Genomic DNA, 24,291 nt, shown 5'->3' on the forward strand with positions numbered 1-24,291 from the left:
TAAAGTACCTTATGATTCTTGACGAATGTATCTTTTCTTTTATACACACTGAGAGCATTTACACCAAGACAAATTCCTTGTGTGTCCAATCACACTTGGCCAATAAAGAATTCTATTCTATTCTATTCTGATGGGTGCAAGACAAGCATTACAACTTTGTGGGTCTGTTCAGGTGCCATTGTTAAAGCAGTGGAATCTGGAGCAGTGGAATCTGGATTCTGTCCAACCATCTGGGCTAGAGAGTAGCTATGGGAGACAGATGGTCTTTTGGATAATCATTTATAGGTGATAACCAGCATCTTGAATCACATCCAAAAGGCTGCTGGCAACCAGTGCAGCTTAACAAAAAGGCCAGCACATATGGGCACATGCCCATAAATGCCTGTTTCACAGCATTCAGAGCCAGCTGCAGCTTCCAAAGTGTCTCAAGACAGCCCCATATATCTTGTGATATTTATTTATTTATTTATTTTTATATTTTTTTTGTCAATTGCTTACAAGATAATAGGTATAAGTAAAAACATAGTTATGAATACATGGATACATATAAGAAAAATAGAAAAATAAAAGAAACAATAGGACAGGGATGGTACGCACGTTGGTGCGCTTATGCATGCCCCCTACAGACCTCTTAGGAAAGGGGTGAGGTCAATGGTAGACAGTCTAAGGTTAAAGTTTTTGGGGTTTGGGGAAGAAACCAGAGTCAGGTAGAGTATTCCAGACATTGACCACTCTATTGCTGAAGTCGTATTTCCTGCAATCAAGTTTGGTGCGGTTAACATTGAGTTTGTATCTATTGTGTGCTCTTGTGTTGTTATGGTTGAAGCTGAAGTATTCATTTACAGTTGAATATGATAGTGATAGTTGAAATACAAGGTGACCAAAGCATCAGGATGATAGTAATAAAGTAGTAACAGAAGTATACCTAACTGCATTCATTAAATGCTTGATGTTATGATAAATAAATATGGAGTTCTCATGTATTTTTATTTATTCATCTTTTTTTTCTCCCTCAGAGGCCTTACGACATCCATTCCAATAGTCCTGTGGAATCGTTAGTTCAGCTGTTCAGCACTGTGAGTGTTCAGTATACAACAGCTTGGTCAAAAGACATGGTGGCATTATTAAGAAAGGTAAAATCATTGTTTCTTTGGTAAGGATTGCAATGATTCATTATCGCTGCACAAATATGGGCTTTGATCCAAAAATATGTGCTCCCTCTGACTTGCCAACATGCTGCATATGTCTGTGTAACAACAGTTGCCTTCAGCACATTACTTCATTGTTCCTAGAACAGTGTCAGGGAAACATGCCCACAGTCCTCCTAGGCACTGAAGTAGGGGGGAGAGTGTGTTTTGCACCAGAAATACTGTCTCCTGTCCTTCAAATGCTTTCCAGCTCCATAGATGCGTCACTGCCATGGTGGCTCAGTCGTTAGAATGCAATATTGCAGGTTTACTCTACCAACTGCCGGCAGTTCGATCCTGAGCGGCTCAAGATTGACAAGGCCTTCCACCCTTCTCAGTTCTGTAAAATGAGGACCAAGATTGCTAAGGGCAATGTGTTGACATTCATAAACCGCTTAGAGAGGGCTCATATTTTGACCTGTTACCATCAGGGAGGCGTTATAGGTGTCTTAAAATGAGGACTAATAGATTGAGAAACAGTTTCTTTTCCAAGGCAGTAATTGTCTTGAATCAAACAGTGCATTTGTGATTTAGTCCTATTATGATTATAATTATTATAATTTTTAAATACTCTGTAGTGTGATTGTGATGTGGTGTTTGGGGCACTGTGCTGGAGTAGCTTTCAAATTTCACTGTATTTGTGGAATGCAATGACAATAAAGGTATTCTATTCTATTCTATTCTATTCTATTCTATTCTATTCTATTCTATTCTATTCTATTCTATTCTATTCTATTCCATTCTATTCTATTCTAAAGCACTGTGGAACTGAACATAAGACTATGTGCTATTGCTATTGCTACTTTCATTGGGCAGATGTAAGTGCATGGTCAGAGAGGAAAACGTATTTCCTTTACATGTAATGCAGCACGTCATCTTATTGTTAAAGCTATGCAATGGCTATACTTCTAATTGCCAATTAATACCTTGCAGGAAGTTATAGGGCTTTCTGCTGGCTTGATTAATAAGGACTTATTTTCATATTATCTTTTTCAGATTGTGACACCCCCTATAGGCATTCAAAAGACAAAAATGTGTGAAACAGGTGGGATGTGTCTCACAATCCAATTTCTCCTTCCTTTGGCATTCCCGTGGGGAATGTCTGTAGGAGGCTGAAATTGTGTCTGGATGGTAACAGCCCTCTGTGAAAGTTCAAACTGTGAATAATTGAGAGTCCTCTGTGTATCAGACTGGAAGTGCCAGACTTCTTCATAAAAGCAAGTGTCTCCCCATGTATGAAACATTAACTAATTGTGCTAATGATTGGTATCACTTGAGACTGAGGTGTCAATTTCTGGAAGCCTGAGAGTGCGATACGTTTATAATTTCCACTGACAGCCAACTTAGGTGATTTTTGCCAGGACTGACTCCCAACATAGGACTTTTGAGAAGCAAGGAGAAGTGATCGGCATGCTTGAGGGAAGGCGAGCAGAAGTACAAATAGTCTTTAAAAGATAAAAAAGAGAAACAAGAGTACCTAGAGCATCCAAATTCAGCCCACTGGAAAACTGTGTGTATAGAGGCCACGGGATCATGAATGCTAGATTGGTGCAGTGGAATGATTTTTCAGAATATATTGGCCTGAGCAAAGCTCCTGTCTCTTATTCCAGCTGCTTTTTGGCATTTTCCCAGATTTTTCCGGCCTGCACAGTTCCCTCACTTCATCCACAGTCCAGTGGAAAGATGCTTGTGCATGCCTTGAAAGGCCCCAGAATGTTTATGATGAGCTTTCTGCAGGACATAACAGTCTGACCATTTTCAATGAGGGGGAGATTCCCTCGTGCCAACATGCTGTGCAAAGCACCCTTCAAATCCATTACAAAATGTTCCTTCAAGTTCTTTGCCAGCCCCTCTTCAATATCTGGGGGGGGGGAGGGGGGGGAGAGAAATGTAAAGTGCCATTGAGGCCTGTAATGGTTGAATGTTTTTAAGAGTATCTTTTATTTATTTGTTTGTTTGTTTGTTTGTCAAACATGTACAAGATAACAAGTATAAGCGTGAACATAAACAAGAACAAAGGGAGTAAATACAGATAAATGGGGACAGTAAGACGGGGACGGTAGGCATGCTGGTGCGCTTATGCATGCCCCCTTTAAGGACCTTTTAGGAATGGGGTGAGGTCCACATTACACAGTTTACAGTTGAAGATATGAGGGGTTGAGGCTGTAACAACGGAGTTGGGTAGGGCTTGTTTTTCTTGTAAAAAAAAGAAAGGAAATACGTATGTACAACAGTGACAGGAATCAAGGACTCCCAATATAAATCTGTCTCAAATGAACAGCATGTGTAATTTTAAAGTAGGATTGTGTTATGGACAATTTACTCAACAAGAATACTCCCTCTGCTGGATTAATAAAGGAAGATAGCCTCCAAACATACATTGTCTATGGAAAGTAATAAGCAGTGGAAGGCACAAAACATCCTGAAGGGGAGCATTTGTGGAAAACCCAAATGAAGAATGAATTGTTGAGGCGAGGAGCGGTTTTGTTCATATTTAAATTAGATGAGCATCGGTATGGAAGGAGTGTGATGTTATTCCCAGTCACAGAAAACAATAGAATCTCAGAACTGATTCAATTAGGAGACTTTGTTCTCATCCTTTTTCCCATTTCAAAATATGCCATTTAATTATGTGCGGCCATTTGACTTTGATGGAAGGCATGGCAACTACCACAATGAAGAATTGGTGCTTCCTTGATGTTCTTGGTCAAACAGTGACTCAAGTACTGTTGGACCCATGACTGTAACTCAGTCAGAGGGGCTGCATTTTCCTACTCAGTAGTAGTAGTAGTAGTAGTAGTAGTAGTACTGCCTCTGCATCCAAATATCCCTGGGCATCTAACATGAGAAAAATTAGTTTGTTTAATAGTAGACTGAAGGAAACTGAATGGGTCTTTGATTTAAAAATGAATAAATCACATTTAGCTATTTTGTGGAGTGGAAAACAAATTAAATGAGAGGTTATATTTTTAACCGTTGAGAAAAGGAAGCTGATTTCTCTTTACTGTATACACTTCACTGCCTGTGTGGAGAAATGAAGGTAGTCTTCAGCCTACAACCCAATAGGAACCAGAATTTCTGTTGCTAAGTGAGGCAGATGTTAAGTGAGTTGTACCTGATTTTATCACCTTTTTTTACGATTTTATGGTTGTAAGCAAATGACTGCAACTATGTGAATCCATGTGATTGTTAAGCAAATCTAGCTTTCCCCATTGATTTTGCTTACCTGAGCTGGGAAGATCACAAATGGGAAAATCACATGATCCCCAGGATACTTGCAACCATTGTAAATACCTGCTGGTTGCCAAGTCCCTGAATTTTGATCACATGGCCGTGCGGGGAATGTTACGACAGTCTTAAGCGTGAAGATGCTCATAAGTCACTTTTTTCAGTGCTATTGTAACTTCAAATGTTCACTAAACGAATGGATGTAAGTCGAGGACTATCTGTAAAACAGCTCAGATCCCCCCCCCCGGGTTGCCCAGTTTCGCCCTAAATAAATTTGCCTTGCCCCTCTTTGATTTCCATTTTCAGCTTTTGACAGTCAACCCTGAGCATCGTTTTTCTAGTCTAGCCAACATTCAGACTTCCTCCTACTTATCTAACGTGGACTGGGATGAAATTTGCGAGAAGAAAGTGGAGCCTGGCTTCGTTCCTAACGTAAGTCAAAGTGTTGAGTGTGTTCGTTTCGGTTGTGGGTCTCTGTTACTCATGACGGAGGGTTGCTGTGAGATTATACCAAAAATAAAACAACAGACTGTGATAATCAGAAATCCGTAACTGGCTTTATTGATATTGCAATATCAGCCCCCTTTAGCACTCAGACTGCAGTGTGAGCGAAAGGAGACACCCCTTTCCAGTAAATACACTCTTATATAGGATTATCACAATTAAACGATTACATAACACTTCCTGTTTTTTACACAAAGCAGTTACAGCGAATTCCATAGGAAAGTTCCGGGTATTTTTCATAATTCCCCCCATGCGTCCCTGGAAATTCCCCAACTTTCTTCACTTCACCACTTTATCATTAGATTTCCTGTTTTCTACTTAAAAGATTACACAAGAGATCATTAATATCTCTTAATATGTCTGATAATGTCAGGGTGACCTTAGTATGCATCTCACACCAAGCTGAGGACAGAATATTTTGCAATTCTGCATAGCTTTTGCAGTAAACACATACATAACAAGTCACATAAATGTTCTGATCCCTAAACAGTTCAGATAAAGAGCAAACATGGAGTCAGTCTGGTTATTTATATTCTTAGGTGTATAAGATCAATTTCCACATAGAACAGTTGCATTTCCTCCTCCCACCCCTGATCCCCATGGCTAACAAACCTGGGCTCAGAATACCGCTTGCATGATCAGTTTGCTATTCACACGGCAGCCTCTCTGTCTCAATTTCTCACAGAAAGGCCGTCTGCACTGCGACCCCACTTTTGAGCTGGAAGAGATGATCCTGGAGTCAAGGCCCCTGCACAAGAAAAAGAAGAGGCTTGCGAAGAACAAATCCAGGGACAACAGCAAGGACAGCTCACAGTCTGTAAGTGTTCCCTCGCAGTGGCCAAAGTAAATTGAATTCCTTTGCGTGTCCTCTGATTGCAGGAGCTGGCATTTCACTTTCAAATGCCTCTGATGGGGCTCTGCAATAACTCTACTTGTGTTCCTGGCCAACTTGTAAGGCCGTGCATGATTTTAATCTTTGCTGAAGTCTCAAGCAAAGTCCTTCCTTGAGTTGCTCCACAAAGCAACAGGGATCCTTCACTTCTGAGCGTGGAAAAAAAAAGTTGCTTCTGAAGTCACTACAGCAGGGGTGTCAAACACAAGGTCTGGGGGGGGTTGGATCCGGCCCGTGGTGTGCTTAGATCTGGCCCATGGGGATGCCCTGGAAACCGTGAAGGACTGGCCCACAGTGCCTCTGCCAGCAAAAGGAGAGCTCGGGAGGGCCACACACGACCCTCCCAAGCGCCATTTTTTTACTGGCAGAGGATTGCAGGAGGCTATCACAGCTGAAAACGGAGCTCAGGAGGCCATTTTTGCTGGCAGAGCACTCGGGCCACTACAGGTGCCCCCAACACGAGAGACATCAAGCTGGCCATGCCTACCCTGGCCACGCCTACCTTGGCCCCCAGAGGTCCCAACACAACCCTGATGCAGCCCTCAATGAAATTGAGTTTGACACCCCTGCACTACAGTATAGGTAGTCCTCAATTTCCGACCATATTTGAGTCCCACACTGATGTTGCTCAGTGAGACATTGGTTAAGTGCGTTTTGCCCCATGTTAACCGCTTTTCTTGCCACGATTGTTAAGTGAATCCCTGCAGATGTGAAGTGAATCTGGCTTCCCCACTGACTTTGCTTGTCGGAAGGTGGCAAAAGCGGACCGTGCGACTCATGGACACTGCTACCGTCATTAATATGAACCAGTTGCCAGGCATCGCAATCTTGGTCACGTGACCATGAGGATGTGGCAGTGGTCATAAGTGTGGAAAGCGGTCATAAGTCACTTTTTTCAGTGACATTGTGACTTCGAAGGTCACTAAATGAATTGTTGTAAGTCAAGAACTACCTGTAGTAGCACAGAAGCCTCTTCTTGCTTTGGTTTTCTTCAGTACAGCTTAAGCCAGAGGTTCCCAAACTTGGCAACTTGAAGACTTGTGGACTTCAACTATCTTTTAAAGAGTTGAATCCACAAGTCTTCAAGTTGCCAAGTTTGGGAACCTCTGGCTTAACCAAGTAGGGAAGCTTCAAACAGGTGCAGTACTTCATTGAAGCAAACTCTTGTTATTTCTTTGCTTTGATGAAGAGATGCACATTGCCTCTTCAGCACTAATCTAAATCTCCTCACTCTCTCCTACATTATTTCCCCCCAATTAGGTGAGACTAAAGCTGCTAAAATCTCAACTCCTGTTGTTATAATGGGATGTGGGAATAATCCTGAAAGACAGGAAGAAGAGCCACAGACCTGACAACCATCAGGCCGAAGAGATCTCAGTCCTCAGAAATGGGAGTGGGGAACAAGTGGAGAATGGGAAGTGTTTCAGAAGAGAATTTATATTTTGCCAACAAAGAAATGAAGGGAGACTAGTATAGATTTATTTCAAGCTATTTAGCTCACGCCAGCTAGCCATACCCCTTCTGAGATTCAAACCCTGGCTACTTGCATATTGGGTAAATGTATTAACCTCTAAGCCATGGGGTCTCCTTGCTTTGTTGGCTATATCAAGGGAGAGATTTAGCGTTTTTCCGATGAAACTGATCTACCAGGGCAACCTGGTCTATCCAAATATAGGACGGAGCATACTGCTTCTGGAAAAACATTTCATCTCTCTCCCCTGGTATAGCTGACAAAGTGAGGAGAGCCTGTGGCTTAGAGGTTACTATATCTACCTAATATGCAAGTAGCCAGGTTCGAATCCGAGAAAGGTTATAGCTAGCTGACGAGAGCTAAATAGCTTGAAATAGATCTATCCTAGTCTCCCTTTATTTCTTTGTCGGTAAAATATAAATTCAGTACAAAAATCGTTTGTCACAAAAGCAACTGCCTGTGAAGGCTCCTGGATTGGAGCTGAAAGGTGAAAACAGAAGCAGTATGCTCATTCCCATATTTGGGCAGTGTGAGGACCCAAAAGCAACAAAGTCATCAAAAAACAGGTGTAGTCCCTTTAATTCCTTCAGTTTGGCTTCAAAGATCCAATTATCATGGACTGGAGAAAAAACTCCCCCACAAACAGTTGCGAAAAGGAAGAAATTTCATTCAAAATCAAAATACATATAAATTTTAAATAGAAAAAAACAACACAAACCACACTGAAGCAATTAATGAGATAAGGCAAGATAAGGGCTTGAGGACGTCCACAGATATCAAAATAATATACACAGTGGGAAGGATGCCCGAACTCAGATAAGAACTGAAAGACTAGAATTATTTCACGCTTTGTTTCCAGCACTGGGCCATGCACAGTTTGTCCTTTTAAACAGTACTCACAGCTGTAGCCCATGAAGGGGATCAGGACCCTTTCCTCCTACATAGACCACGCCATTCACGTTTCTCCCTTATCCGCTCCTCCCTCCCTGCCCTAGGATGAAGAGGGGATGGGCCTGGGTCTTCCTCTGAATGCCCAGCCATCCTGTGCCCTTCCCCAGTTTCCTCCACAACCTCCAGAACCACACTCCCACTCCCTGTCAGCTGTTCCTCCTCTTCCTCTTAGTCTAACAGGGGCATGACAGGGAGACCAGGTTGCCTGGTTTCACTGGAAAAACACTGTTTTAGAAGTGGGCCTCCCTAGTTTTTCAGAGACTAATGGAAAATAGGGAGAAATGCTTTTAGACTTACAAGATTCTGTTAAAGTAGCCTTATAATAAAGCCAGAGCTAGTCTTCATTGTTGTCCTTCTTATCTGGGCTACTTTATTCTATCATATTGGTCTGTCAAGCAAACATGGTTTTATTATGGCAAAGGACCAACCTCTTGCCAACTGCTGCTCATAAGTGACACCATTGTTGCTTTTCTTGTTGTTTTCCTTAAATGCCAACAGTATGCATGCCATTTAATGTAAGAACTCAGAGCCATGTATCTAAACAATCATTCTGACTGAAAATATTTGAATAAAGGGTGCAAATTTTGTCTGCATTTCTTAAGAATGAAAACGGATCAAAAGCAGAAACGTGAAATGAGGGTAACTGAGCAGACCAACAATTTCTAGAAACTGACTGATCTGTTCATCACTATCTGTCCATGATGTCTGATTAGAGGAAGACTGCTAAAAAAATAAAATAAAAGAGATGCTATTTTTGTGAAGTTAGAGATAGACTAGCAGATGTTGGTAAGAAGAAAGAGTGTATATAAGCAATGGCATATGGATAGCATCTTGTTGTAATGATTAGGTGTGCCAGGCAACATATTCTAATTGGAATTAGGTCAAAACTAGTCAAAATTCTCACTTTTAATGCTTTTCAAAAAACACCTGTTCTTAGTATTAAGAGGTATAAAAGAGCCTTCCAAGAAAAGAGCCAAAGCGTATTCAGTCTTTTAATCCCAGTAAATTCATTACTGGCTGAAAGCTAGCAAAATAAAAATAAAAATAAATGTTAGATTGTCAGTCATCTAGCTTCAGTTAAATCTGACTGGCTTTTAAGAATGTAGGGCTTTTTCTCTTTCTACAGCAATAATTCATTTTTTGAAATTAAATAATCCCTCCCGCTGTATTTCTAAACAAATTAGCAAATTTATATCCAGCTATTCCATTTAAAAAAAACAAAAAACCAAAGTCTCAAATCAACTAAACTGAAAATCTATTTCGTGAAGCAAAAAATTAAGCAGATAATAGCTGTACCAGTCCTGATGTCCCTATTCAGTGCTAGGGCTATGCGGCGCAGTGGATTTAATTTCAAAAAGTGCTTCATAATGTGCAGGAGCGCGTTTGTAGTCTATTTGCAACTTCATAAAGTAGCTGTGATGTATCCTGGGATCGTTGTTTCTTTTGCCTGGTGTCAGGCCCACCACCATGTCCTGCCACTCTGTTGGAAAGGGAGGGGGGGTCTTGCTGGCACTTTCACATGCTTTTGCTTGTAACTGCTTGGGAATTAGGGAGCGGGATTGTCGTCAGAGACGAGCGGATTCCCTCCCAGCCAGGTCCAACCTGGTTTCAAGGCTGTTATCTGCCTAGCTCCTCGGTGTTCTCATAACAACCTTGCAACATCACCTTGGCTGCTGGTGGACTGGTCAGGGAAGTTGGGCTTGGGGAAATGAAACAATTTCAGATTCTGCCTTGCTTTCCTGCAATCACTTTCTCTCAATAAAAGTTCTTTGGATTCAACTTAATGGATTCAAGAGTCTTACTTTCTGGTTTTTTTTTTAAACAAGTTTTATTAATTTTCAAAACACACAAGTCATCATTATCCATTACATGTTTAGACCTTTTTCCATTATAAATTTAACAAGTCAGATAAACTATAATTCTGTTTTAAACCATTTCCATATAAATATACAAAAACCTCTTATCCAATTTCTCTTTATTTCTCTTTACTCTTATTCAATTTTATTATTATTATTTCATCTATTTCTTTCTGACTTAGTTACCATTATTCTCATTCTATATTTCTACAAGGTTTTATTAATTCTCCCCCAAAAAAAAAAAAACATATACACACAACACACAAAACATAAAAAAATCTTTTGGAAAGTAACTTGGACCCAGGTATCTCTCTCTTCATGGACTTCAATTATATTCATGCTCATCTTACATATCATTACTTATTTTATTTACCATTCTAAGTCTTCTATATTAACTTCTCCACATATTTCACTCTTCTTAATTCTATCTTAATTAATCATCTTAATTTGAGTCATTATATTTGTATCTTTTGTCCATTCTTTATTGTCCCTTTGTCTCGCTCCTTATAAAAAAAAGAAATTTCTCCTGAAATCACTAATCAGAGTATGATGCCTTTCTATCTCCCCACTAAATTAATCAAATTAACCTTTAAAATAACGCCCAATACCCAATCCGATTTTGCTTGGTACATTCTATCTGAATAGTACATCCAGAATAATTAAATACATAGTTAAACAATAGATCTAAATATTAAAAACAAATACTATAATAGAAATTTTATAATAACATCAATACCATAATCTTATTAAACTCTTTAATTAAAACTCAATATTCTAAACCTCCCCTCATATTATTAAATTTTAAAACCAATCATTATTAAACATTTCAACATTTTAATCTCTTATCAACTCTTAAACCATTTAAGTTTTCTATTTCTAATACCATACTACAATATCATCTTATGTACCTTGCAAAATCTTTTTGAAGAAATTATACTTTATCCTTTATCCCTAAAAAAGATTCCTTTTTCCCATTTAATTTCAAAACTTTGTAGCTTTTCTCCACCTTTTCCCTTTCTTTCTTCTCCCAACATACCTTTCTACCCCCTTCTTCTAGCCTCTGCCTTACTGGCTTTCCTTCTCTGTCGTATTCCTTTTCCCTTTTGTTTACTATCATTATATTGATTTTGCACCTTATTTTTCCCTTTCTTAAGTGTTTTTTAAATCTTAAGTCCTTTATTTCTCTTCCTTTCCCTCTTCCTTCTTTCTTGGTCGAGTTCTGAGATTTATTAAAAATGGCTTCCTCTCCTTCTTCTTCTTCTGCTGTCTTCATCTGTTGTAATGTTTGTTGATAGTTAATAAGCGCCATTTCTAAAAAAAAGGAAGGCTTCTTTCAAACCAGCTTTACCATTTTTTTTGCTTGTTCATAATCTTTTCTCAGTTCCTCAATAGAAAGAGCCATTATAAATCTTTTCTTTTCTTTTCTTTTCTTTTCCCTTCTTTCTTCTTACAACAACCAGAATATTCCAAAGAAAAAATAAAACAGTCCCAAAGTTATCAATCAGTCCAAACCAAGGCAGAGTTCTCACTTTCTCCTCCTAGGGTAGTATCAATCAGAGAAAAAGAAAGTCCAAATCTGTTTCTTAAAATCTTATTGCAATATATTTTAGTCTTCAAATCCTTAAGGCATCTCCTCCAACAAAGTCTTAGCATACAAATATTTTTTTTAATCCTCTCTCTTCCCACTCATCGCTTAAAGCCAGTTTTCACCTAAAAAAATAGGTTTCTTAATATTCACTTATTTATTCCGTAGGAAAAGAGGGTAAGCTTTCCTTTCAGCACCATCAAACTGCCGCTTTTTCCTCTTCTAGAAGGTATCATTCAGAAAGTCATACTTTTCAGGAATTTTGTTAAATATGTCTTAAAGTCCTAGGAACCAAGAAAAACTTTCTCCTTCGAAAACTTTCTCCACTTCCTCCTGCGCATTCTTACCCGGCTGCCAGCTTCTTTGTGGCGGCCATTACGGACCGCCGCTGCACCGTCTTGGGAAAAGGGTTCTGCCGGCCGGGAGGGGGTCTGCAACACCCCAAACCCCTCTCCGGATCCCCCACCTTCAGCTGCCCCTGCAGGGCAGCCTAGCTCCGCACCCGTCTGGATCGGAGCCCCAAAAGCGGCTAGCGCAGCAGGGATCGCGCAGCTTCGCGAATCCCTGCCGCTCGCGGCCGACAAACCGGAAGTTTCAAGAGTCTTACTTTCTTGAGGGACCAACTGGGGAAGATCCTTACACCTGGATTCTATCAGTTTTGGCCATCTTCAATTGTGATAGGCCACTAGCTGAAGAGTTCTTTCAAGGCAGTGTAGAATGATGCTACAGTTCTATTTCTTCAGGTTCTGAAGCATCTTTTGTAGAGTAGATCTGAAATGCTGCACACAACCCTACTTGGCTTACTCTCATTGTTGTTTTTAGCTTCTCTCTTATTGCCAGAGGTTGGTTGGTTGGCTACAGTATTTATGTTCAATCACAGTTAGACAACATTCGTATCAGCCTCCCCCACAATCAGTCCCATAAAACAACCATTCAATATCCCATAAAACAAACCATATAACCAGAACAGGCCCCCCCAATAACAAGGAAGAAAATTGTACAATCTACAGCACTTAAGCTCCAGCAGCCCAGCAGAATAATGCTTTTTTAGCCACCTTGTTGAAACAACACAACATGTGGATTGCCCAAAACTGAGAGGGAGGAGCTGTTCATAAAAAGTCCTGACCCTGACCCTACTTTCCAACTCCTCCATCTCTTGGAATGGAGTACATGAAGCATCCTCTCTATATTGGATTTTACAAGATGGCCAAACACCTTTTGAAGGAGGTGATGCCTAAGATGTCACCTCTCTGTAGGTCATCTGCATCTCCATCTTTTTTATGTGTAACATATAAACTTTGCATATTATTGTATTTGGATTGGCCTCATTCTACATCAGGAAGCCCAAAGTAGAAACCACAAACTGAAGGAGAGAAGGTGTCAAATGCAGGAAATCAAAAGTCAGGGTGGTTCAAATAGGTTTATTGCATGCTAACTCTCTCTACAAGAATCTGAACTACTAACAGTCAAAGAAATTGGTGGTATTAATCAATGTAATTCTAGGTGGGTTGGACTTAGATCTCTTATGGACATGCTTATCGCCTCCCTTAGATTTCTTATGGACATGCTTATCGTCTCCCACAGCCTGATCATCTTCTATTGGAGGCCCCAATTTTTGCACAGCAGGGGGTGTCAAAAGACATTCCAACTTAGAGTCCATTTGGGGGAGGAAGCATTTGAAGCATTCAATCCTTTGGGTCTGTATCTGCTGTTTTTTAAGGGGAAACTGGCAGTTTGGTGATCAACAATAAAGAAACTGGAGATCAACAATAAAGAAACCTATTTGACAAAATCTCAGGGTTGTTCTGGTGCTTACACCTGACAAAAAGGGTAGGTGGATAGATGGCTGGTTTACTTCTTTCTAATGAGCTATGACTGAACATGGATTTTAATTTGTCTCCTATTTATTGCCTGACGTTAATGATTATATCAGACTCTTTTATTAAGAAAATAAGGTTCCAGAATAACCGACTAATAGGAAAAAAAGAAAAGCATACAGTGTTACAATTCTGAGTGACACAAAGATGGATGTTGTTATTGATTTTATTTCTGTTTTTAATTCACTGCGATTTAGACAAGAAAGTATAATGTAATATTTCTCTTTTTATAGGAAAATGATTACTTGCAGGAGTGCCTTGAAGCAATTCAGCACGATTTTGTCATTTTTAACAGAGAAAAGTGAGTCTGAAATTTGTTTTTTAAAAGGGAGGTGAGGGTGGAAAGATGGTTGGTTTGACTGGATAATTATGATTTCAGTTTTTGGAGAAAAATTCTCCTATTTTCAGTTCTTTTATGTCTCACCAAAAACCTACTGTATATCTAAAGTTGGAGAGAGCCTTCCGATTGTTGAGTGATGGAGATTGTAAGTTCTAATCTAAGACTTTTAAGCAGTGTTTCTCAACCTTGGCAGCTTGAAGGTGTGTGGACTTCAAGCTGCCACAGTTGAAAAACACTGCATATAAGATATAAATTAATTAAAAGATAATATATAAGTCTTAGTTGGCAACAAAAGAATAATAAAGATGGCACCAGACAAACTTAGGTGTTTTTGTACACTAACAGGAATGTTGTTATTAGATGTTCCTGCTCTTAACACTCACTTGCCCTATTTCATTTGATGAGAATGCTCAGAGTAGCTTTAGAACTACTCAGGCAAGTAAACATGAAGAATGCAGTCTGCCAGGGAACCTTTGAAAGGTAGGATATGCAGGGGACAGAAATGCATATCCAGGGAGTGTATGGAGAATGAAGTGACAAGAAGGGGTGGGAGTCGAACAACCAGTTAGGTGAGTGCGTGCTTTGCATGCGCAGCGTTTGCAGCTCACCTTCTGCTACAAGCCCTGTGTGTAAAACAGCTGATGCGCGGCAATCTGCTATACCGCGCAAAGCAGCTGAGCTGGAAAAACCAGAAAGAAAGCACAGACTAGGAGCGGGGAGGAAGGGGGCAACAGCCGATTGTCGGAGCTACCAGTTCGTCCGAATCAGGCCGAAGCGGTAGAATCCCACCCCTGGTGACAAGGCACCTTAGACCAAGGCACCTTAGACACAGTTCTACAAGCCTACCTGAATCCTAATCTCCATCAAATATCAAATATTTCATCTCAGGACAATGCTTTTCTGATTGTTTACTTTGCCCTATACATAACTGGCTTTACCTTCTTGTGCAGGTTGAAGAAGAGCCAGGATCAGATGAATGAGTCTCTTTCTCCTCCTGAAACCACTGATGAAACAGAGACTGAAACAGAATCTGAACATTCCAATGTAAACCTGTGTAGCTCAGTCTGTTCCTCTACAGGAAGCAGCTAGGACGATGATGGGGCGAAGGGGCCAGAAGCTTGTGTGCCTCTTACATAAAACATTCTCAGGTTGCAGATGACAGTACAGCAGGTACTTTTGTGGATGGGGAAATAAAAAGAAGACGAGTCACACAAACCAACACTGTAGAGCCACAGAAAAAGCAAGTAGTTCTTACAGAACTCATGGATTGGAAAAAAAAAATATCTCCTGTTACCAGAGACTTTGCTACTATGCAACACCTCAACACAACTGTTCCATTTCTTTCTTTGTCCGTTTCTTTTGATAGGTGATCTGAAGCATATTTCAGGGACACCAATGCAACATATATCCGAGAACATGCCGAATGAAAGCGGGCAAGGTGGGAGGGCTAAAGCATTTGAAAAGGCCCCACCACTCTTGTCCTAACAGTCAGACAAAAGCTAGCGGCATGCAAAATTGCCCCTTGATGTTTTTCAGAGCATTTGTGGATTCTTACAGAGCACAGCAGTTGCCAGAGTTACCCACTGGGCCCGGGGCGTAACTGATGCCCTTGACTTCATGTGGCTTTTTAATAAGCTTGATCTCTGATTTAACAAGTGCTTTGGAATCCACCCATCTTGGGCCAACTGCCCTGACTTTTACAGCTGGGTTTTTAAAAGGGTGCAGTGCAAGGTAATTTTATTTTTGTCAGACCACTGCATCTTTCCACAAAGCTGTCCTTGACTTTCAAGGAATTGTTGTATGCTTACAAGCACCTGAACTAAGGTTAGCATTTTCTTCACTCCTGTAAAGGAGCAGGATATTAGCGTGGGTTGATTGAGATGCCCTAATGATCGAGGAAGTAACATTTAATTCACTTCTTCATGCTGTTCAAAGTGTGATTTAAATATATCAACCATTGTCACCTGTCTTAACTTCTTACAAAAACTGGAAAATGTTGATGCTGGTTCCAGCTGTGGATACTGCCTTTTTTCACTGTTTCAAAAGTCACTTTTCCCTCTTTCTTATACCAAGGCTGCTATCTTACACATATTTACTGGGAATAACATCCACTGAATGTAGTGGATTTACCCCAGATAAAAATAGTAGGACTGCCTTGAGGCTTTTTCTTACTATATTGTGGCTTTATTCTTAAAACTCTAGGAATCCTTGACATTAGCGTATATGTTGTACATAAATCTTGTAACTCGTTTCACTCCAGTTTTGTTCAAGCCTCGAAGAGATTGTCCTGTTTGTATCTCAGTTGTGTTTTCTTGAAAGAAAGTGAACTTTGCATGCTTTTAATGTTGATGCATTTCCCACCCACCTGCCTTGTCTTATTGAAACCAATTTGCTAGCATTGGACTAGAGTCATTTGGAAACAGGAATCCTTACAGCCTTACTTCTGAAGCTACAATTTTCTCTGCAACAAGTTTTTTTTTTTTTTCCCTGCCATTAAGATGGAATTCTGACCAACTCATGATCCAGTCAATTCAACAAACAACACAACGGAGATATAATCCCTTTTATATGGACTACCATGAAAACATGATTAATTTTCCACAGTTTTATGTGGATGTTAGTAAGAAACAAAAGATTGTCCACAAGCGATATTTCATAAGAATCATTAGAAAGGGAAGAAAAATCAAGTTTGCTTGTGTAGATATACAAAGAAACCAAAGCTTTATTCTCAGTGCCACTATTTGTAGATTATAGCCAGGTAAATAGCACATCCAATTTACAGTTGAATGGTAAATGTTATTGTGTTAGTACTATGATTAAAACTTCACTTGATGTCAAGGGAGAAACACTCAAAGTGGCTAATAGTCCAGATGTTTAGATTATGCTATTCCACCAGTTATTTTATCATAGTGTCAAATGTTACAAGCAGAGCTGCAAGCATGCCAACAGGAATGTTCAAAGTCAAAAGCCTTTTGAGTGTTGGGTAAAGAACACCACCACTTCCCTGCATTCACAAGTAAGGTCTAGTAGTGAGTACAGAACCACATTCAGCCCTATGTAGTTATTGTCCCCATGGGATACGGAATCCTAACACTAAGGATTCATAATTTCATACAGGATAAACCATGTTCAGACAAGCCTGGATCCAGTCTTTTTTCAGACCATCCACACATTGTTTTTCCTAATGCCTCAAGAAAGCTAAAGTGCCAACATGGTTTGCCAACTGATCCCTGTTCAGTTGCATCATAGCACAATAGATTCTACTACAGAGTTAAAACTCCAAACTGAATTCAAGACCTAAGTGTGGGTGACATGTGCATGTTCTAGTAATCAATCATAGACTTAAAATGTTGCATTTTTAAAACTGAATACTTGCCTCTAATTAGTTTGTTTAGAAAGTGTTTAGTCTAATTAGCCTTGTGTTGAATGTTCTATGTGAATCTAAGAAGAAATGGCTTTCTTGTTAAAATGTTTGCATTGATATAAGCCAGTAAGTGTGGTTATTGGCTAATGAATTCATAGGAAATCCATTGTTTTTTTTAAAGGTAGAAAATAAAAGATTTACAATCACGATTTAATAAAATGCAGAGCCAGCAAAGTTAGTTGTATTGATTTGTTATGGGGAGTTGTGCTTCTGTTTAAGGAGACCAATAAGGCTGAACAATGGTTAAATTTGGCTGAATTATACTCAAAGATTTCCCTTTCTTATTTTTCTGTTTCTCCCTTTCTTTGTCTTCAGAAACCATGCAGCCATACATTTGCTTGCTTGCTTGCTTACAAGGCTGATCATTTCACAGCAGGCATAAACAGAGTCCAGAGTCTAACAAAATGCTTGAGGAAAGGGATCCAGAGCATGCCTCCCTACTTGATCCAGTGGGGTGGGCAGGAAGAATGGGGGACAGACAGTCTTGCAGATAGCCTAATTCTGTGCCGTGAAGGGCATCATAGGTAGTAACCAGCACCATGAATTGGATTCAAAAGCCTACTAGGCAGGAGACAGGGCACTTCCTTTGTCATTTCTGTTTCAGGTAATCAATAAAAGATGCCCAGCTGCAAGTCACCTCCTATACTCTTCTGTCATTTTCCTAAGAGGACTGCAGATGTTGAAGAGGCCTTGCTTAACTATACAGTATTCACTTTTCCCCTCAGAACTGTTGTCTGCAACCTCAGTCAGCCCAGGGATTCTATTCTTTCCTTTCCCAGAGGAAAGGAATGAACATGCTTTTGAACTACCTTTAGGAATGATAGGCTAATAATCACAAGTCTCCTGGCACCTGCTTAGAAGCATGCTTGAAGGTACTTAAAACCATGTGGGAAGCTAATCCTCTACAGAATCTGTGTTACTTAACTGTGCTATCACTGCTGCAGTCTTAGGAAAAAGCAGGTGGATGGTGATAGTGAATGTAGCAATATCCTTCTACAACAAGGCTGTCAAATTCCCGGCCTACAGGCCGGATGTGTCATATGCTGACCATGCCCACACCCGGTTTAGCGAAGGAGAAAAAAGCCCCGATATGTCACATGACGCCACCATAAGTTTGACACCCCTCTTCTAAACTATAGGCTGGGTTTTCTAACCTAAAATTCTATACATGTATTAGAAGTCAAGCTTGAACATTTGTGGCCAACATGGCCATTGATTGTACTGGATGGGCGTGTTAGGAATTGTAGCCTTCATATCTTGAAATTTATTGGAATTAATAAATCTTATTCAGCAGGGACTATTCAGCTTGTCCAGACTGGATTCGGTTTCCTTCAGCTTAGCTTAATATTTCTCAATCTTGACAACTTGAAGGTGTGTGAACTTCAACTTCCAGAATTCTCTAGTTAGAATCCTAGTTTGGGTATGTTGGGAATTGAAGTCTACACACTTTTTCAAGTGGCCAAAATTGAAAAACAATGACTTAGAAGATAACTGGACTAGTGCCTGGGCATTTCAGTTATAAGCAAAATATTGCCTTCCCGTCGTATCTTATTTTTCCAGCATTGTACTGCTTCTGTTTATTAGTACAGAAACATTGAGGAAAGATTTAAGACACACGCTTTTGACAATTTACTTATTTTTAAAGCATGTGTCTTATACTTTACCTATAATAAAATCTATATTTTAATTTCACTTCAATGTATGAAATTTGTGGGAAATAATCTGAGAACTATGGTTTCTAAGCCACAATTCTAGAATAAATACCTACATTGAGCACAAATGGTATGCCATCAGTCTTCTGCCAACTTGTTTTTATCCCACATAATGTCCTTTGTTTTTTTCACTGAATAATCATGGAAGGAAAAAAATATTTTTGATGTAACAGTCCTGTCTTTACTATGTGGATCTTGTAGTTCAATAATATGTGAAGGACTACAGCTTATTGATCTCTGATTAGACTACTACTCATGTACAACCTCAACCTGCTATCAGTGACTTCCTACCACAAAAATACTTTCCATTGAACCAATCCTCACGCACAAAAAAAATATTTTAGCTATCCAACTTTACCAAGATAATGTTGAAATATTATAGAATGTTGGTGCACGGAGAAAGACTCTTCTTTTCTAGTTACCTCAGCATAACTGCAATTGGTAAAATATCCCTACCAAGGTTCATGTTTTTCTGAAAATTGTATTGCAGGCTAAGGAGCATTATTTATTATGGGGGAATTTCAGTGAAAACGCTATATTCATGTCATGGGGTACAAAAATGTCATTGCATTTGTACTGTGAAAGAAAAAAAAGTAGTAGCTTTTACAACAATTTGGTTCCTACCATGGAGAAGCCATATTGAGAAACAATGGGCCTCGTTTTCCTACTCAAGTGAGAATTACAGGATGAAATTGGGTAGGAGCAACGTTTAGTTCAGGAACATATCTATTAAATGGTAATCCTGCCGAGTAATTGGAAATTTCCCAAGGCCTGTAGCGATGTGGAGAATCCCAAAGACCCTTTGCACTGTACAGGTAGTCCTCGAGTTACGAATATAATGGTAACCCAAGGATTCGTGGGAGTGAATCTTGTACCGTGATCAAGAAGATCACTCCCTCTTTTCGCCCTCGCATTTGCTAATCGAATGCGAGGCTTGTTAAGTGCGCATGAGGTATTTCAGGGTGGGGAAAGCCATGGGGGGCCTACTGATGGAACAGGCCACCTGCCTAAGACCACCTAAGGCCTCCCCAACCCACTGAAATACCTCATATTCTCCAAATTGCTTTCCCCCCCTCCAACCTGCCATGCCAGATCACTTAAACTTGTGAAGATCTAGCAAGCAGTCTCCAGCCTCTCAGCCGTGGGCGCCCCTCCGATGCTTGGTTCGGGCCTCCACCTGGCATGTTGCTGGCTGAAATGGAGCATCTAGGGGGCGGATCTCCATTTCAGCCTACAATGGGCCGGATGAGGCCTCTGGATGCCCAAATGAAGCTTTGGAGGGTGGATCAGGATGAATGTTGCATAGCGTCTGCGGTTCGTAAGGGCAAACAATTGCCGTGGTGATGCAAGCTTCGTAGTTTCAGGGCTTGTTCGTAAACGCTAGGGGGTGCTTATCGTGTAACTTCGAAGGTCTGCTATGGGAATGCTCATAACCTGGGGATTACTACCTGCATTGCATGTAAAAAGCAAGGTTTCAATGTGCTATAAATTTACTCTTTTCCCCACTAGAGTGGGCTAGAGGCCATGTTTGGTACAGAGTTTAAAACATGTTTAAAGGCATAACTGATAATTATTGTCTCCTGTGGATTTCTGCTGTCCCTTTATCAGCAATTGTGCTAGTCAAATTCAACAACTTACAATGAAATGATATCACAACATTTCTTAATAAGCAAGATAAAATAGGGCGCAAATAGCCGGTATGTTACCTTAAAGTCAGTTCAAGAGTGCCTGCTTCTAATAGGGGCACCTGCTTTTTAACTTAATATTGTGTGGGCTGCTGTGTATTCTTGGGTCAGTATATCCAATAGTTTTTGAACTTTAGGGAGAATACATTGTCATAAATAAGATAAATGTAGCTTTCTAGAGCACTGCAGTTGCTAACATTATTTCATTTCAGAACTACAGTACCCTTGGTGTATTCGGATGTATTGCAAGAAAAATTCTCAACCATGGATGACATTTTTAGAGATTTATATCTTGTCATTTTGGTACTATCTCAAGGCATCTCACAAAAGTCCAACAAAATTAAAATCTAAGGCTACAGCACAATAAAGTGAGCAGTAGTGGCAGACAAAAAGCCAAGAGAAGAAGAATAACAGTTTTTTTAAAAAAACCAAACTTAAGTAATTTGAATGTAAAACCTGATAAAGTTAAATGCCAAAGTGAACATGATTAGGCTTAGTCTAATAGCAATGAAGGCGTTAGAAAAACATAATTATTTTACAAAGTCAGTTCTGGAGTTTGAATAGTACAGTAGTGTCAAGATTTTCAAGTTAACATTAGAAGGCAAACAAACCATCTGAATTAAGTCTTTCAGATTGGTAGGGCATGTTGGCTTTCAGATTCTATAGGCCCAGATCAGAGGTGGTATTCAGCAGGTTCTGACCAGTTCTGGAGAACCAGTAGTGGAAATTTTGAGTAGTTCGGAGAACCGGCAAATGCCACCTCTGACTGGCCCCGCCCCCATCTATTCTCTGCCTCCTGAATCCCAGCTGATTGGCTGGGTCTTCTTTTGTTGCCCTGCACAGGAGAACAGAGCTGGAAAGCAGGTCAGTGGGGTGGGGAGGGAATGGGATTTTGCAGTAACCTTCCCCTGCCACACCCACCAAGCCACGCCCACCAATCAAACCCACCAAGCCACGCCCACAGAACCAGTAGTAATTTTTTTTTTTTTGAATCCCACCACTGGCCCAGATCAAGAATTTAAAGATTAAAAACATCAGTCTAATTTAAGATTTGACATCTGTGGAGGCCCAAGCAAATTCTAAAATAGGAATATTAATATATAATGACAATCACAATTAATTAATGTTGCTGTTTCTGAGGACAAGGAAACATCAAACAGAGAAAAACTGGGTCACCAGAGAAAGAGTGGCTCACTTTTTACTTGCTTCCTTCTCACTTGCTCGTGTGGGTGGGTGGGTAATTTGAGAATTTACAACATTTTTCATGAAAAAGTAATCCCAGAAGTATCCTTTACTTCCCCCAGCAATTCCATCAGCAGCTCTTATCATTCACATCTTCTGTTACATTTATATGCCTAGCAATAAATTATATCTTGTATGACCTGCTGTACTTGGTCTATGCTTCTTCCGCCCATTTGGTCTCGTCTTCAGGAGTTCAAATGGAGTGGTCCAACTGTTGTGTGAAGTTGTACCAGATGGGCTGAATATGGCAAATTCATGCAAATGTATTTTAATCTCCTTTGCATGCGTTTCCAGAAAGGCCTGTGTGATGGCTCACAAAGGTGGTGCATTTAGCCCAGCCTAATTTGGAACCTTCTAGAGCAGAGGTATCCAACCCTTGCAACTTTAAGACCTGTGGATTTCAACTCCCAGAATTCCCAGAGCTGCCCAGAGTCATGTATATGAAGGGCACAGATGCAAATCCAGGAAAGCCTTAAAATTTGCTGCTAGAATAGCCTATCCAATTCATACTGTCTAGAAAGTCCTGACTATGTCCTCCTCTTCAGGCATTAGACTTGATCTTGCTCGTGCCTATTTCACAGGAATCTTCTCAGGCTAGCTATATGCACTTGGGCCAGATTAGATAAGGCAGGGGTGTCAAACTCAAGGCCTGGGGGCCAGATCTGGCCTGCAGGGTGCTTAGATCTGGCCTACAGGACTGCCATGGAAAGAAGCGAAGGACCGGCCCGCAGTGCCTCTGCCAGTGAAAACAGAGCTTGGGAGACGATTGCAGGAGGCAGTTGCAGCCAAAAACGGAGCTTGAGAGCCTGTTTTTGCTGGCAGACAGCTTGGGCCGCCATGGGTGCCTCCAACACAAGTGACGTCAAGCTGGCCATGCCCTCCCTGGTCATGCGCCCCAACCCCTGAGGTCAAACACACCCTGATGTGGCCCTCAATGAAATCTAGTTTGACACCCCTGAGATAAGGCATTCAAGGTGTGTGGGTGTGTTGGACCTTGCTTTCTTATGCCTATGTAAAGATTCTGGATTAATTCCCTGCTTGACTCCTTCCCCTGGTTCTGCAGTCTCTCTCTGACATCATAACATCATGTCCAGGGGTTCGCCCTTTACTGATTTGCTTGCAATATTGTGACACAAATATAAATGGGACAGAGTTTGCATCATTATATCATGATTTTCTATCGGTTATTTGCCCTCCTTTGTCAGGCTGGCTGGGAAATTCTGGGACTTAAAGCCCACACATCTGAAAGTTGCCAAGGCTGAAAAACACCGGCTAGACAATTGCCCACTCTATTGTGGAGCTTAAACCTCACCACCAGCATGTTTTCTCACTGTTACATCTTTACTTATAAAGTTTTGCTCTCTAACAGCTACCCCAGACACAAGGAACTAGGGGACTGGTAGTTTTTAAGATGATTTTCCCCCCACTACTACCATCACCCTGCCATCCTCATGATGATATATATAACTTGCCTGCAACAGAGATATATTTCTACAACAATGGCTTAGGCATGCTATAAATTATTAGTGCTGGAAAGTCTGTCACCTTAGAAAGACAAATGTTTCTGGCTCTTAAGCTACTGCAGTCAGCAACCATACAAACTGATGCAATGGTTTGTCTCAAATCTTGCAAAATTACCAAAGCTTATGAGACTCCAGCGATTCATCCCAGAGCCTTGGCAGGCTTATGAGATTTAGATCCTTTTCAAAAGTTAGAAATGGTTTATTTTAAATCTATTTGTGACACAGTTCCAGGCAAAAAACAGAAGGAGGGATGTTTAGCAGGCAGTGAAGCTGGCCGTTTGGAAAATTGGCTGGGCTACGATGGCTGCTGAAGATTATGGGAGATCCTTTGTGAAGTGGGAGAGAAGGACAGGAGGTGGGAACTGGCGTGGGAGCCAAACACAAGACAGGTGCATGTCAGAAAATACAGATATGGTTGACAAATGGGGGCAGGAGCTAAAAAAAATGAAGACCTCTGTTAGGTTATTTCAAAGAAAAAAAGCACAAGGCCTGTTTGGTGAGAACAATCTTGGCAAGGATCCCAAAACCTTCATATTCTTATCTTAGTTACTAACATCGGAACAATACATTTTGTATTTCAACAAATGTTGTCAGGTAGTAAAAAAAGCACCTTAATTTTGTGAATGCTTTCTTCCTTCCTGCTGAAAAGCTGCAGTACCAAAGGTAAATAATATATTACTTTCCCAATATTCTACTTTGGTGCCTGGCTTCAAAGTTAGCTATGAGCATTTCTATTAATGAAAGGTAAACAGATCCAAATCTCTGCTGTTTTCATGCTTCTGTTGTGGAAGGGAAGGAGGGAAATGTTCTTCTC

General features: G+C 40.4%; 1 protein-coding gene across 2 annotated transcripts in view; it reads left to right on the forward strand.

Annotated features, from left to right (window-relative positions):
- The window catches only part of STK32C (serine/threonine kinase 32C), a 197,940-nt gene extending 178,933 nt beyond the window's left edge, over window positions 1-19,007 (forward strand). The window contains exons 8-12 of one of the 2 annotated variants that reach the window (XM_026670705.2): window positions 1,017-1,133; window positions 4,722-4,847; window positions 5,605-5,736; window positions 13,785-13,852; window positions 14,842-19,007. In XM_026670705.2, coding sequence (XP_026526490.2) covers window positions 1,017-1,133; window positions 4,722-4,847; window positions 5,605-5,736; window positions 13,785-13,852; window positions 14,842-14,980 — 582 coding nt within the window. In that variant the 3' untranslated portion in view covers window positions 14,981-19,007. Of the gene's footprint in view, window positions 1-1,016; window positions 1,134-4,721; window positions 4,848-5,604; window positions 5,737-8,835; window positions 9,849-13,784; window positions 13,853-14,841 lie in introns of those variants that run through there. The other variant, XM_087964268.1, reaches the window with a different exon arrangement.
- The last annotated feature ends 5,284 nt before the right edge of the window (window positions 19,008-24,291 follow it).

This window comes from Notechis scutatus, chromosome 4 (assembly GCF_049901735.1).
Source record: "Notechis scutatus isolate UNSWTSFEM ecotype Mainland chromosome 4, rNotScu1.2, whole genome shotgun sequence".
Lineage (NCBI taxonomy): Eukaryota > Metazoa > Chordata > Lepidosauria > Squamata > Elapidae > Notechis > Notechis scutatus.